General features: G+C 40.4%; 2 protein-coding genes across 3 annotated transcripts in view; one reads left to right on the top strand and one right to left on the bottom strand.

Moving 5' to 3' along the window:
* Positions 1-16,553, top strand: part of rpusd1 (RNA pseudouridine synthase domain containing 1) — a 185,702-nt gene that overhangs the window by 90,644 nt on the left and 78,505 nt on the right. The gene's annotated exons all lie outside the window — the stretch shown is intronic.
* The window catches only part of chtf18 (CTF18, chromosome transmission fidelity factor 18 homolog (S. cerevisiae)), a 97,046-nt gene that overhangs the window by 15,819 nt on the left and 64,674 nt on the right, over positions 1-16,553 (bottom strand). Inside the window, exon 19 of one of the 2 annotated variants that reach the window (XM_080206339.1) lies at positions 10,469-10,812. The exons of the other annotated variant lie outside the window; for it this stretch is intronic. Coding sequence (XP_080062465.1) covers positions 10,776-10,812 — 37 coding nt within the window. The 3' untranslated portion in view covers positions 10,469-10,775. Of the gene's footprint in view, positions 1-10,468; positions 10,813-16,553 lie in introns of those variants that run through there. 2 annotated transcript variants of the gene reach the window in all.

The raw sequence follows: 16,553 nt of genomic DNA, 5'->3' as shown, positions 1-16,553 counted from the left end.
ATTGCTTTATCCTCTAATCACGTGACAGTTAGATGCATTGGCCATGCTAAATTCCCCCTCAGTGTACCCAAACAGGCATCGGAGTGTGGCGACTAGGGGATCTTCACAGTAACTTCTTTGCAGTGTTAATGGTAAGCCTACTTGTGACTCTAACAAAATAAATGCATGACCGTGTCATGGTGAAGGTGGGGTCCGACTGGCTACTGAGTTTAAGGTTATCGGCCCTGCGTACTTAAACACTGACACACCGTTACAGAGGCTTCTGGTGTCTCTGGTCCAGGTTACTCACACACTGGTCAGCTGCACCTGCCAGTCCTTCTTGAACCTGTTAGAAAACAATTTAATTTAACCCTTCAAGGGCAGCAGAGATAATCTTGACTTTATTCAAAGGAAGTTTTCCTGATATTCGGTAACAAAGCAAGTTTTATAAAGTTCGGTCCTAGGTCAAGGAAACAACAGTATTTGCCACAACCTCAGTATGTTCCAAATCACTTTACAGCCAACTGAGTCATTCTGAAATGTGATCACTGTGGTCGTGTAAGAAACATGGAACATTTGTGCACAGCAAGCTCCCACAAACAACAATGCAATGATGACCAGATAACCTGCTCCAGTATTATTTGTTGAAAGTATAAATATTAGTCTAGACACCAAGCCTCATTCCCCCTTCCTTCAAAATAGTGCCATAGGATCTTTTACATTCATTGTAAAAGTGTAACCTCTGTTTAATATCTCATCCAAGATGGGACTAAGCTTGCAATTTAAAGACAGTTCACGGTAACAAGTGGCATTGGTCACAGGAAACAGCCAAATGGTAATGATATGGTCTGCTTAGTCAACCTTTTTTTTTGCCCCGCTGTCTATTCACAGCCTACATGACTCTGGGCTCCAGAAGCACTTCCTCTCAGTTTGTGAAGACAGCAGTACCATTAAATTATCTGGTCATTATCACATTGCTGTTTCTGGGAGTTTGTGGTGGACATAATGGCTGAGCTGTTTCCTATATCAAAGCAGTAAAGGGAATTGCAGTCAAAAGTGCTCTGAGATGTCCTATGGTTGTGGGAGACACTGTTCAATTGCAAGGTTCTCTTACTTTTAGTGAAAGCCATCTGAAAGCTAAAAAGGACTGAATTTTAATAGTGGTCCCTATCAATATGGTATAGCATCATCTTCAAAACAAGCAATGTGATCTCCCTCACCTAAAGAGGAAAAGGCAAAAATATTGGGATATCGTATCAGCATACATGTCAGATTACACATCTATATACATGTGTATAACGCAAGAGAATCACCAGGCCTGCCTCCCTTAATTGTGGCCTATAACATTTAGAAATCTCAGTTTCACTTTTCCCTCCCACGCACGCAAATTGTGAGACCAAGGAACACAAAAGAGCAGCGAGTATGGTCTGACAGAGATATTTCCTATGATTCAAGGGCGCAATCAGAGAGAAGCTATTCTCCTTGGCTCAGACTTCCAAATAAAACCAAAAGTCAGTCTATGCACAGGATAATAAAAATAACGAACTCCCCCACTCCAAAGATGGCACTGAAACTGGGCGTCAATTGAAAATTGCAAAGCTGAGATTGACAGACTTTTTTTTTAGGCATGGTTATTAAAAATTATGGAGCCAAATAAATGGATTTGGGTCACAAATCAACCAAGACCTATGATCTGAGCAGTGGAACAGGTTAGATAGGCTGTATGTACTACTCTTTTCCCCCATGTTCCTACTGTCCAACTGTGATCTCAGCAGAGATCATAGATCCCCAATTCCTAAAAGCTCATCATTAAAGCTCAAAACCGTTCACACAAACTTCTCGCTGTCTGACGCAGCACCCACATATAGATTTCTTGTTAATGTAAAATGCATTAAAAAATGCAAAGATATCACCAGTAGGCTTTTTGTAAGACATCCAAAGATACCATTATAGAAAGAGCTGATTGTATTCGTCTCATCATTACCTTGTGTGCAGAGTGCAGTTAACCACTACTTAATTTCACAAACAACTTTGCACAGTTACACGCTCTTACTGGGTGGTAAATCTTATTAAAAAAAGGATCCAAGTTAAAAATTATTTATTAGTCACAAGTAGGTTTACATTAACACTGCAACGAAGTTACTGTGAAAATCCCCTAGTTGCAGCACTCCGGTGCCTGTTTGGGTACACTAAGGGAGAACTTAGCATGGCCAATTCATGTAACCTGCACAACTTTTGGACTTGGGAAGAAAACGAAGCACCCGGAGGAAACCCATGCAGACACGGGGGGAATGTGCAAACTCCACACAGACAATGACCCAAGCCGGGAATTGAACCTGGATCCCTGGTGCTGTGAGGCAGCAGTGCTAACGACTGTGCTACCATAGTGCTTTTTACAATAGAAAAACAGTTTCCATTGGAATGTGAGCCAGAGTATTCAGAGTTAAGGCGACATGGAAATGAACCAGAGGAGAGGTTAGGAGACTTTCTTTCAAACTTGGCATGTTACTATGATCTGAAAAGTTGTGCCTGAAAGGGTGGTGTGGAAGATTGACTAACAACCGTCAAAGAATAAATGGATAAACACACAGCGGGGCTTATGGGAAAAGATAGGGGAGTAGAATTACCTGGCAACTCTTTCAAGCAGCCAGCTCAAGCACATGGAACCTCATGTTTGCATGATTGCATTGAGCGAGGTGTTGCAGAACAGTTGATAGTACCATAAAGTCACCATCCTCTGTGTGCTGATCTACAGTGCCTTCGGAATGTACTGAATTTGAACGTAGTTTACAAATCCCTGTCAAGTTCTTGTCACACACTGTGCATGTTGCAGAATCATCACGCTATGCATGTTGCAGAATCATCACGTTCCGATTTCTCATGCATTCCTCCCCACCCCAGCCTGCCAGTTATTCCAATGGGTGCGTTTCAAACCATCTCTATTGCATCCTCCAGAATCCTGTCCTAAAGCTCTTCCTGTTGCTATTGCTCTTTCCAACTTTGGAAATCTTGTTTTATTGAAAGAGTACTTGAACAATTTTCCTAACTCTTGCCAACACTCAGTCCATTCTCTCCTACATGAAGGCCTCTGGGATAGTTTGTTACATTGAAGGCACTTGATGACCACAAGATCAGAAGATTGCCTGGCTAGCTGGAAGAAGAGAATAGGCATAAATGGGTCTTTTTCAGGTTGACAAGGTGTAATGAATGGAACAGTGCTAGGACCTCAACTTCTTACAATTTATATAAATGACTTGATGAAGGAATTGAAGGGATGGCTGTTAAATTTGCTGATAACACAAAGATAGGTAGGAAAATAAGTTGTGAAGAGGACATAGGAGGCTATAAGAGACAGATAGCTTGAGTGGGCAAAGATGGGAAAATGTGAAATTATCCATTTTAGCAGGAAGAAGCATATTATACAAATGATGAGAGTTTTGAGATGTAGAGCGATTTGGATGTCCTTGTGCAGGAATGACAAAAGGCTAGTAGTATACAGGCACAACAAATAATTAGGAAAGCTAATAGAATGTCATCATTTATCATGACGGGAATTTAATACAAAAGTAGTTGGTAATGCTTCAGTAATGAGACCACATCTGGATTACTGTGTATAGTATTGGTCACTTCATTTAAGGAAGGATTTAATGGTATTGGAAGCAGTTCAGAGAAAGTTTACCAATACCTGGAAGGGTGGGCTGTGTTATGAAGAAATGTTGGACTGGCAAGGCCTGTATTCACTGGAGTTCAGAAGAGCAGTAAAAAGTCTGACAACACCAGGTTTTAGTCCAACCTATTTATTTGATAATATTCTCACTAGCTTTCGAGGGGACAGCCTCTTCGTCAGGTGACGAAGAGGCTGTCCCCTCGAAAGCTAGTGAGAATATTATCAAATAAATAGGTTGGACTAAAACCTGGTGTTGTCAGACTTTTTACTGTGTTTACGCCAGTCCAACGCCGGCATACCCACATCATGACTACGTTCAGAAGAGCAACAGGTAACTTGATTGAAACATACAAGATCCAGAGGGGTCTTGGCAGGATGGACTTGGAGAGAACGTTACCTCGTGTTGGAGAATCTATAATTAGGGGTCACTGTTTAAAAATAAAGGATCACCCATTTAGTACAGAGATGAGGCAAAATTGTTTCTCTGAGAGGGTTATGAATCTTTGGGACTTTCTGAAAAAGTGATGGAAGCAGAGTCTTTGAATATTTTCAAGGTAGAGATGGAGAGAAACAAGGGGGGTGAAGTGAAATGCAGATATGAGGTTACTGTTAGATCATCCATGATCTTATTAAATGGCTGAACAGGCTTGAGGGGCTGACTGGCCTACTCCTGCTCCTTGTTTGTAAGTTAAGACTTTGAAACACATTAGAACTCTCAGAACACCAGGTTAAAATCCAACAGGGTTATTTGGTAGCAAAAGCTACCAGCTTTCGGAGTGCTAACCCTTCGATAGGTGAGTGGGAATTCTATTCACAAACTCAATTTACAAAATGATTGTAATGTGTGTCTTTACAGGTAATCAGTACCATTATGTCAACATGCCTCACATGTTGACACGCATTCCAATCATTCTTTTGCAAATAGAGTTTGTATCTTTATATGCCCTGTCTGTAAATAGAACTCCCACTCACCTGATGAAGGGGCAGCACTCCGAAAGCTAGTGGCTTTTGCTACCAAATAAACCTGTTGGACTTTAACCTGGTGTTGTGAGACTTCTTACTGTGTTTACCTCAGTCTAACACCGGCATCTCCACATCAAGATTTTGAAAACCATGGAGGGGTTATTCTTCTGAAGAATTTAAAAATAGCATGCCTCTGGGAATAAAGTTATACCTGGATAACAATTGCAATGATGATAAATGGCTAAGAGTTGTCTCACAAACAAGTTCGTAACGGCATTTGTTTGGAATTCACAGGGAAACTCGAGAGATGGGAAATCTGATTATAGTGAGGGAAATGGCTTGGTGGAAAAACCAGTACTCCTCAGAACAGTGAGAGGGAGAGTATAGGGAAGATAATTTTGATTCAAAAGGACTGACATGTTATCTTTGTCATAAAAAGAGGATGCATGAAGGCTGAATATGGGCAATTTTAAAGCAAAAGTGCAACATTTATAATACAGCATAATGTTCTTCCAGGGACGTAGATAAGCTGCACAGCTGGGCTGAGAGGTGGCAAATGGAGTTTAATGCGGAAAAGTGTGAGGTCATTCACTTTGGAAGGAGTAACACGAATACAGAGTACTAGGCTAACAGTAAGATGCTTGCTAGTGTGGATGAGCAAAGAGATCTCGGTGTCCATGTGCATAGATCCCTGCAACTTGGCACGCAGGTTGATAGGGTTGTTAAGGTGTACAGTGTGTTAGCTTTTATTGGTAGAGGGATTGAGTTTTGGAGCCATGAGGTCATGTTGCAGCTGTACAAAACTTTGGTGCGGCCACACTTGGGAGTATTGCGTACAGTTCTGGTCGCCGCATTATAGGCAGGATGTGAAAGCATTGGAAAGGGTGCAGAGGAAATTTACCAGGATGGTGCTTGGTATGGTGGGAAGGTCTTATGAGGAAAGGCTGAGGGACTTGAGGCTGTTTTCATTAGAAAGAAGAAGGTTAAGAGGTGACTTAATAGAGGCATACAAGATGATCAGATAGGATGGACAGTGAGTGCCTTTTTTCCTCGGATGGTGATGGCTAGCACAAGGGGACATAGCTTTAAATTGAGGGGCGATAGATGTAGGACAGATGCCAGAGGTAGGTTCTTTACTCAGAGTAGTAAGGGCGTGGAATGCTCTGCCTGCAACAGTAGCGGACTCGCCAACGTTAAGGGCATTTAAATGGTCATTGGATAAACATATGGATGATATTGGAATAGTGTAGGATAGATGGGCTTTAGATTGGTTTCACAGGTCGGCGCAACATTGAGGGCCAAAGGGCCTGTACTGCGCTGTAATGTTCTGTGGAATATTGTCCTAGCAAATAAAGCTTATGACAAGGTAGTAGATTCTCCTGTGTTTACTCCTAAAGTGGATCTGACTGCAGAAAATTATGAAAGTTTTCTGTTTAAATCTCAAGTGTCTGCACTTTTGTCCAGGGAGGCAGAGAAGTCAATTGTTATTCTTAGAGACAAAGGTTCAACACAGTTACTGGCGTTAGTAGGTGACATAAATTTTTATCCTCAGGAAGTTTGCTAAATAAAAGCATATTGACATGGGGTACTGATGGAAATTGTTTACTCGTTGCTTTATATAAAAGAGTAAATTTAAAATGTGACTTAATTACTGGTTCTGTAAATAATCTTAACTTACCTATTGAGTGTGTGGACCTTATTAGAAAATGACTTTGGCAGGGGATAAATCTCCACTGGTTTAGGAAAAGCAGGCTGAGGCTGTTGAGACTAAAACCGTAGAGAAAAAAAACTGAGTGGCTTAAAGAATCATTGCCTTTCTGTAAACCTGCTGCTACATCTGTTCCAACAGATGTGTTAACCTGGTGTTGAGACTTCTTACTCAACAGATGTGTCCTGTATCCAGAGAGTCAGAAACTGAGGCTGATAATATAAGGGACGTTGGTACCTCAGGCTCAGAAGGAAAAGTTAATGGCAGTTGAAGACATGGTTAAGTTATCTAAATTAAAAATGCAGGAAAAGCATGAATAAGGTGCAGCGAAGAGCATAGCAATAGCTCATGAGGAAACAAAAGAAAGAAATGTATTGATGGCACTATAGTGCTGAGAGGAAGAATACATGTTCTTGAATACACATGAAAACTTTACCTCTATGTTTAATCATGATTGCCAGAACAGAGCTAAACAAAGCTTGAACTTAATAGGAGAAAGAAAAGCAAAATTAGATCAAGAAAATGTTGTGAACGGAAGAACGAAAAAAACCAAGCTTACTTTGACAACTATCAAAATAACCTTAAAGAGGATTTTACTTCACAGAAAATGAACTATTTGCACAAAAAGTAGGAGGGGTAAACCTGCATGTCATATAAAAGAAAACCAAAAGGTTAGATCATGGAAAGGATCTTAAAGATAAAATGATTCTGATTTTAAACAGGATAAGGTGAATTCAAATTGTCCTTAACAAACTCAGTGTTTGGTTGTTTGATACTTTTTCAAAGACTGGGACATCAACAAATATGCATAGAAGAAAATGGAGATCAGGAGTTAAATGGAAGAGAGTGGTTCAGAATCTATTTTAAAACGTGAAAATCCCAATGACAATTTAGCGTCTGGCTTAAAGGTGAACAAAAAAAATTAAGAGGATTAAGTAATATAACAGGGGATTTCTCTTTGGATTCCAATTCAGTCAAGAGTGCCCAGAAGCTAAATGGTTTGCTGGCAATCAGCTTTGCTTGACAAAGTTAACCAGATCAAACAAATTATTATAAAACCTTTGGACCCATCACAAAAACAATCCCAGGGTCATGATTCTGCACAACGCAAGAAAGCAACATGAAGAATACAAAACGAAGATATAATCCTTGAACCACGGACATGGAAAAGATGTCAATGTTATGCAAAATGAAAAATAAATTTTCCAGAGATTGATAGAAAGTGAATCACCCATTAGTAAAATAAACTATTGTTTGCAAGACCTTTGGGGCTGTAAAAATTCATGAAAGCTGGACTTAAACCCTAATTTGGTTGGTTTTGGTGTAGGTTGAGCTTTATAGATGCTTAATGGTGAAATGTGATGAAAAGGGAAAGAGAGTTACCTGTGCTGTGTTATAAGTTAATTGATAGTATGCCGACAATATTGTAATTTGATAGTCATGGAAAAATCATTGCTGTAGTTTTTTTAATTTTTAGGGGTGAATCATGAATGCTGACCTTTGCAAGACAATTATATTTTAAAACGTACCTTTAAGTCAAAAGAAGACAGAATTCTGGGAGGGAACGTGTAATTAACATTCCTGATAATCTCTTCAATTCAGACAAAAACCCATGTGACACGGTTGCTAAGGGGAGAGAAATTCAAATAGAAACCCATTGAAGTGGGTTTTAACACCTTTCACAGTATCTCTCAGGACAAGGACGCAGGAACAAAGAGGGTACTGCTGTGGAAAAAGAGGACAATGGCTAAGCTGGAGTTCTGCTTCTGTTCAAAAGGAAGGAAAAAGGATGGAGGAAAGCCTTGAAGATTTAAGAAATGGGGAGTCTTGCAGGTAATAATCATATCTGGGAAAACACAACAGATTGGAACGATTCTTGAAGTACGCAGAGTTTTGACATAGCATGGTGGGGAGTAGTGAACCTCTGGAGTGCTGGGTTATCTCTGGGGACTGTTCTGTAAATGCTACACATCTGTCAGAAGTGTGGTGTGCAGTAAAAGGGAGTTTTAAGGAATAATGTGAGAATACTTTTGATGTACAAGTTGTCCATTCATTAATGTTTGATCCAAGTTCATTATAATTGCTTCATTACAGAAGAAGTTTCAAAGTGTTACTTCACGTCGCACAATTTCTTCACACCGCATTTTTTTCTACAGATCACACACTGTAACATCTTAGATCAAAATTGCAGCCCCATTATGGACTGATGAGAGGCAGGATGCACTTCCAGACTTTTGTTAGGCCCTCTTTCTGTTCACTCAGGGCTTTTTGCAAGAGCCCACTGCCCTTGGATAACCTTCCCCTCCTTAAGACCAATGTATTTGGCATATGTAATTTTGTCCTGCAATTCAATGGCTTCAAGTACTTCTCTTCAAAACCCATTTCAAAATATTCATTTCTCCCCCCCCTTTCTCATATACACAGCAAATCTTCAACACAACAACTTATAATTACATTGTACCATTAACACAGTAGAATGCCAAGACACTTCAGAGGAGCATTATAAAACAAAGTATGAATCAACAAACTGAATCAATTGAGATACGTATTCAGATAATGAAACATTTATTCCAACAGGTATATTTTGAGGAGCATAATGAGGAAAAAGGTGGGATAGAAAAGATTTAGGGAGGGAATTTCAGAGTTTAGGATACAGTCATCTTATGGCTTGGCCACCAATGGTAAAATGATTGAAATTAGTGATGGTCAAGGGGCTGGAATTAGAGGAGAACAGGTACCTTTGGAGAGCTGTGGGGCAAGAGGCGATTACTGAGATAAGGAGGGGAAAGTCACAGGCAGATAACAAAATATCAATCAAAAACGAGGATCAGTGTAATACTCTATACAGGAAGCCTAACGGCAGCAGATGACATTTTCACAAAGGTTAGTGCACAAAATTGACATCTGGTGGATTAAAAAGTAATTCACAGAGAAATGTTATCATTTGAAAGCATTGGCTAGAAAACAATCCCTCAGAGAAGACATGAAGGATTGACCGACGGTTTGGGGATGGGAAAGGAAATTCTCACCTTAACACAACCAAGTATAGCAGTTGTTAATCGCTGTTAAAAGTTGCTCAGATTCAGTCCACATCAGGCCATCAACAGAGCAGGTTAGCCTATTGGTTTGGGATGGATTCAAATCATGTCAATGGTGAAACAGCAGAGTCTAACACATTGCATCACTCAATCGCTCATGTACTTTCCTGGTCAGATATGAGGGACTTGAAACAAAATAGTAATTTAGTGCAGCTATACCAAAATCTCCCAATTTTGAGAGGTTAGCAGCACTGTTGCATGAGACATCCAGTGACTTGCGATAATTTGCAACCCACTCTGCTACCAATTACTGGATGATTTACCACACATTAACAACAGCGACAGCAATTAAACACCAATATTTTCCATTTAAACTTTGGCTCATTAACATTCTATATTTTTTTCTAAAAAGTACTTAAATTAATTTAGTTTCACTGCAAACTGGGTTTGTGAAGTTTCCCAACATTAAATGTTGAAGCCTGAGACAAAAGCCATCTCCAAAGTTAGTTGTAAAGTATTAAAAGGCTGTTCCTGTCGAAAAAGACTGACAGAATAGACTCTTCGATGGATTTTCAGTGTTAATACGTACATGAACAATAACTCAGAGCTCTGCAATGATAGCTTATTCCTGACACGTCTATGCTTTTAAGTGTATTGTATATTGGATATTGCATCCTTTCAAACGGACCGAAAACACACGACGAGTCCACGTAGTTTGGGTTATTTGTTTGGTCAGGGGCCAAACAGGTTCCGAAAGGTCCATTATGCAAAGGGTAAAACTTCTAATTACAATCATGGAAAGTGAAACAACACTAACATAACTTAATGTGAATAGCGATTAGCTTCAGATGCTTTTCCTGCTCATAAACCTAGTGGAGCTGGAGAATTCACATGTGAAGAGGCAGTCTTTGAAAATGAATAGAACACAGAATTTCAAAGGGAGCTGGGGTGGGGTTAGAAACTCAGAACCAAAGATAAAATGGCTTCCCTCTGCAAAAAATATTTTTAAGATCCCAGAAATCTTTCTGTAAAAGAACTCTAGTACAAGTTGCTACGTGGTTAAGTTACAAAACTATCAAATTATTTCATACACAAGATAATCATCATCTGCATTTTTATTGTATTTTCAAAACAATAATTTATCCAAGTTCTCAAAATGAAGATAACCAAAGTAGTACAAATTAACTAACTCCAAATTTATCAACTTAGCATTTCTAATAGGGTATTATTGTATCAGTCCTTGAGACCCTGCATACAATGTACATTATTTATAAATTTCCCCAATTTCCTCCCTTGTCCCCTGCAGTTGCTGACAGCTTGATAGTGAGCCATTCTTCAAATCTGAGCCTTGACCATACTGACCTTGCCTCATTCTGTCCCAGTTCTAACTTGTGCATACTTAGAACATTTGCAGGAAGGATCAATGGATCACGATCAGCAGGGTGTGGCTGATTCTCCTGCAACAGAACTTTGAGTCAGGTTTAGATCAACTAAGGTTTCTTCACTCTGAGTAATAACAAAGAGTAGATAACTCTTCATATATTTGCCCACTAAACTGTTAGAAACAACTTGCATTTATACAGTGCATAAAATATTTTCAGGGCTTCCAAAAGTGCTTCACTGCCAAAGAAGTGATACTGTTAAGTAGCTAACTTTGGCCAAGATACTAGGGCAGCTCACTGATCTCCTCTGAATAGGGCCTTTAGCATAGACCTCAACAAGCAGGAGTCTTAGCTGAAGAAGGGAACTTGCAACAGCACTGCACTGGAGTCACAGCCTAAACTACTTGTCCTCCAAGTCCAACAGTTTACCAAAACCCATGATCTTCTGACAAAGACGACAGCATCAACGATTGTGCCAACTGACAACTGAATGGATTAATGTAGGCATCACATAATCCCTGATCAGTAAATTTACAGAATGTCAAAACAATAAAACATGATCTCCTTATGGAAGGATAACTACACGGTCTAAGTTTAGTCTTAAGTTGATTCATATCACTTTACATCAGGCTCAAAAGCAAACATCGTAAGATAGTGGTTAAACTTTGAGGACATGTCTGGAGAGGAGCAGGGTCGACAAATAATTCATAAAGGTTTCCTCAGAGAGGCAGTTCCAGTCGTTGGGTGGTGTACACATTTTAGCTCCTTCACCCAGCTTTACGCAGCTCAGGAACATGCCTTGGGACAATTAGGATAGTTCCCTGAAAAAAGTCACCGGCTTCAAAACATGAAAAAATAGATAGCTATTTAACACACGGTAGCTCCTGTAAACCTAAAAACCCTCCAATCGTTGCAAAAGTGTTTAAAATCACAATCACGTCTGTCTATATGCTTGATTCCTCCCTTTCTTTCCCCTCAAGTTCAACTCTCTACAGAGTAAGGGAACAGGAATCATCTTTTAATTTTCATCTCGGGCCCAACAAATCCACTGTCTAGTAACAGAGCAGCACGTGTTGGCGTTTCCAATTAACAACAAGTATTTTTCATCTGAAAACATTTGCAGTTTCACTTCTTTTCAAGGAAGGTGAAGGCAGTGCATTGAAAAGGTCAGAGTCAAAGCCAATGGAATATCTCATGCTATGAAACACCAGTCAGCACCTGAGTGAAGAAAACACTGCACAATTGAAGTAACTTTTCATTGCCCCTCCCATACCCGGCCTCTCATGGATTTTCAAGTTTCTAATTCGAGTTGGGACGTCCCATATGTTCATACTTGAAGTCCTGCGTGAGGTTTCTTGCTGCATTCTCAATCATTGACCGATGCACCATTGCCGGCAGGTAGATGAAAGCGTAGGTGAGCCAGAGCAGAAACAGAGCCACAATTAGAGGCAACCCCCAGTTGGTTATCAGTATTGTCTGCCCACACCTTGCCTGAACTGTGGGCTGGTTAATCCGAATTGAAGATTCGCTTCCAATCTGTGATGCAGTGGAATACATGTCCCCTCTTGCTCGGGTCTCTTGCTCTGTGCGATACACTAGTGAACTGCAGTCCAAAGCAGGATCAAGAAGACTCGATGGTGATCCTCCCGTGGAGCAGATTAAATGAAAGTGCTTATTCTGTATTCCAGATGCCAATGCTGCCCGTCATCTCTTCAGCTGGCTGTGTGTTGAGCAAGAATAGCCTCCCACGTGTCAGGGTTTAGACAGATGTGAGAGGGATTTTCTCTTCTATTCTTGGAGAATTGAAGATTTGTGTATGTAAGGGAAACAAAAACAGGAATAAATTGCTCTGTGCGACACCATTAAGCCACAAGCAGAAGGAGGGATTTTCAGATATAAGCAGATGAATTTGGCCTTTGAAATAATTTGACCTCCAGAACTGCACAGCACAGAAATTTACATGCTGCATATCAATGTAAAAATGTAATTACAGAAATTGCAAAAGTACAATTAGGATAAAGCCAAAACCAATAACAGTATGCTAGAACAATGATATTCAATAGGCCGTAGTCTACTTGTTCCTTGTATCACTTGGTTTCGACTTTGCTGCACCCTCTTCATTACCTGCGTCAATCATGAACCTGTGGCCAGCACTCTTGCCTCTGAATCAGATTGAGCACAAAATCCATGCCAACACTCCATAACAGCAGAAGAAATGCCACACTGCCAAAGGTGCCATCCTTCGGACAAGATGCGAAACCGAGGTCACCTTTGTCCTTTCGGACAGATGGATATAAAAGATCCCCGGTATTATTTTGAACAAAATCAGAGTAGTTCTGGCCAATATTTATCCATTAACCAGGAACACTGAAAACAATTATCCTGTCATTTCCATAATGCGGTTTGTGGGAATTTACCATGTGCAAATCAACAGCTGCATTTCCTACTTTATAACAGTGATTAAACTTCAAAATTATTTCATTGGCTGTGAAACACTTTTGCATGTCTGGGAAAGTACTATACAAAGCAAAGCTCCCCTTTACACTGTACTGTCAGGCACACCACTGGGATTTTCATTCGGTCAGCAGTACCTTTGACCTGGGAGGAAGACAATCATCTTCATTAAGCTTATGATAACAACCAACTCAAGTAAACTTTTGTTTGCATGGCGGGAAGTGCAAGGTCTCCCCCTCTAAGGGCAACTGCACTCATTACCTATGTCCAGAGAACTCAAGTGCAGATTGGCAAGGACAAAGATGTCAGGACACCCAAATATATATCTTGTGTTCGACCAACTAAAACCATATAGCTTCCCAGCAGAAGACAGTGGTTAGCTCTGCCTGCCTTCTCCAGCTGAGATAATGCCACGTGTTCAGTGTTAGCTGTGGCTCAGTGGGTAGGATTCGCATAAACAGTGAAGCATAAAACATAGGTCACACTCTGGTGCAGTCTTGAGGGAACTCCACTTTCCAATGAGACATTATAACCACGCCTCGTCAGTCCTCTCAGGTGGATGTTAAAGGTCCAATGACACTATTTGAATAAGAACAAATGGGGCACCCAAAACAGGTAATCTGGTATTTATTTTACTGTTTGTGGGTGCTGACCGCACAATCGGATTCCCAAATTTTCTCTTTTGTTTCGTTCTCAGTGTACCAGACTGAGAGGAATGAATCCTGGGTTGAATCCTCCAATTCTCATTGGTTGGCTGCTCAACCGTCAGCAGTATCAGACTATGGCAATGTGTCTTGATGAAGCATCAGGGTGGAGTTCTTCACGCTGACCCCCATACCTCTCTTCCCCTGCAAATCACATATCACCCTCATTGCAAATTACTTACCTGTGACGTGCATCACTTTGCAATCCTGGGACTCCTGTACCTGTCCTTCCAGTAACCGCCACAACCTTCCTAGTGGTACTGCTGAGCACAAAAGCCCCAGCCTCTGATTAGCCAGCACCTCTCAGTAGGAGAGACTTCTGCCAACTCCCACATCTTGATTCCAAGGGAAGGCCCACTGATAGCTTGCCACTGCCTTATTAACTTGCGGTTCAGAAGGTCATCCTGAAAAGTGGTAGTGCGGGTCTCTCACTGGCTCTTCAACCAGCAGGCAACAACCCTGACATCTCAACAAGATTCCACCTTAGCTAACTGACAAGTACAGGTCTGAGCCCACCATGGGTAGGTAAAATAATTGATTGAATAGGACAATTAACCACAAGATGTGTGTGTGCATTGTCACCTTTTCCTCATCAGGCAGGAATGCAAGGAACTTGTGTGTATTACTTAATTAGAAATCCAGCTATTAAAGTTCATTTATTAGTGCCACAAGTAAGCTTACATTAACACTACAATGAAGTTACTGTGAAAATTCCCTGGTCGCCACACTCCAGCGCCTGTTTAGGTACACTGAGGGAGAATTTAGCACGGCCAGTGCACCTAATCAGCACGTCTTTCAGACTGTAGGAGGAAACCCACACAGACACAGGGAGAACATGCAGACTCCGCACAGACAGTGATACAAGGTGGGAATCAAACAGAGGTTCCTGGCACTGTGCTAAACACTGTGCCATCACGCCACCCCAATTAAGGGCTCTTGGTCTGTCTCCTGTGTGATAAAATACTGAAAATGTACATTTCAAAGTAATATATGAACATAATTACATTTGACAATACTTGGACTGAGGAGTGACAGCTGTTCATTATACATGCCTAAAGGCAGTTCTGACTAATAATAATACGATACATGGCTTTTCATTTTGATGAAGAGCATAGTTACACAATGGCAGGGGTGGATTAATCACTCAAAGAGGATCAGACTTCAAATATGATATGATTAGTACATGTTAAGCTACTGCCAAGAATCGATATCAAATAGCATTTGTAAGCACCCATCAATGTCACCCAGAAGACATGCAAATGGACACCATTACAAGTAAATATTTCATTTCAATAAATTAAACAGTCTCAATTATTTGTCTGGCTCAATATTTAAAATTGAAGGGGTACAACTTGGGTTCTCGCCTGCTTAATATTGGAATATTAATAGGGAATGGGGTTCAGTGGCAAACATAATGCAGCTACTTGAAGATTGGCTATGACTTTACGGGAACAGCCCATTTAATTGGAATGCACATTACTTGTCCCAGGGTGAGGACACTTTTAAGCATGTTTAAAGTAATAAATGTCACAACCGGTTTCTTTCCTTTCCTGATATTGTTGACTATATTTCAGAAAAAAAATCTAAGATGGAGCCAGTAACGTGAAACAAAACCTATTGCTCAACGTTATGGGACTTTGCGTACTAACTGATTACTGCAGTTCCTATTTTAACACTTCAAAAGTACTTCATTGACAGTCAAATGCTTTTGGGGCTTCATGAGGTTCTATATAAATGCAAGATCATTCTTTAATAAGTGATGGAAGACAAGCAATCCATCTATAACAAGTCACAATGATTATTCAATAGATTGTCGTATGATGGTTGGATTGTCTGAGCAATGATCACTGAGACATTGGTATGCCTAAACAATAACTGGCTTATTAGGTATAACTGGACTACTTAGATATACATGACTAGCTTTTACTTTTGCTGAAATTCGCAACATGCGCCTTGACTCTTGGTCATGTGTTGCCCTGACATCATCATAGGAGGTGCTATTTACACACTCCCGCCTATTAACCCTTACAACCCTAACACTAATCATCCCACAGGTCTTTGTGCATATATTTACATACTACCCAATCCAGATCTCAACACCTCCCATCCTTCATAGGTTCAATCTGTCAGGGGGTCTTCACAAGTCTCCCTGATTGTGTTCTTATCAGACCTCGAAGATCAGTAGTCTCACTTTGAACTTTTTTCTTGACTTGACTGGTCTCCATGAAGAGTTGCAGTATCTGGTTCTTCAACATTTGGTTATTTCAAATATGTGACAGATCGGCCTGTACAACTTTTGAGGAATAGAAACAAGATTCCTCTAGTTTCTTCATATAGTATCTTCTGATGAATGCACTACCTAAGATCTCTGTGGATGAAATCTCTCAGGACTATTGCTCCTTTGCTGCCTCAGTCTGACTTCTGGATCTGGACTTAATCCTTTTCTTTTTCTCTTTGCTGTCGTTCTTTTCTCGCTCACTTGTCTCTCTCTTTGATTGGATTTTGGAGGCTTATTCCTATGTTCTCTATCCTTGTCACTTGAATTTGCTCTCGTACTTTTGGATGGTGTTTCTCTTCTTTCCACAAGTCTGGAGCGTTGACTCCTTGCAGTCACTCATTCCTGAGCTCTTGGATAATTGTGGACTTCTATCCCTGGGA

This window comes from Carcharhinus amblyrhynchos, chromosome 18 (assembly GCF_965287045.1).
Source record: "Carcharhinus amblyrhynchos chromosome 18, sCarAmb.v2.hapA, whole genome shotgun sequence".
Classification (NCBI taxonomy): Eukaryota; Metazoa; Chordata; class Chondrichthyes; order Carcharhiniformes; family Carcharhinidae; genus Carcharhinus; species Carcharhinus amblyrhynchos.
Note: the sequence above shows the minus strand (reverse complement) of the source record. Positions and strands in the feature narration are given on the sequence as shown.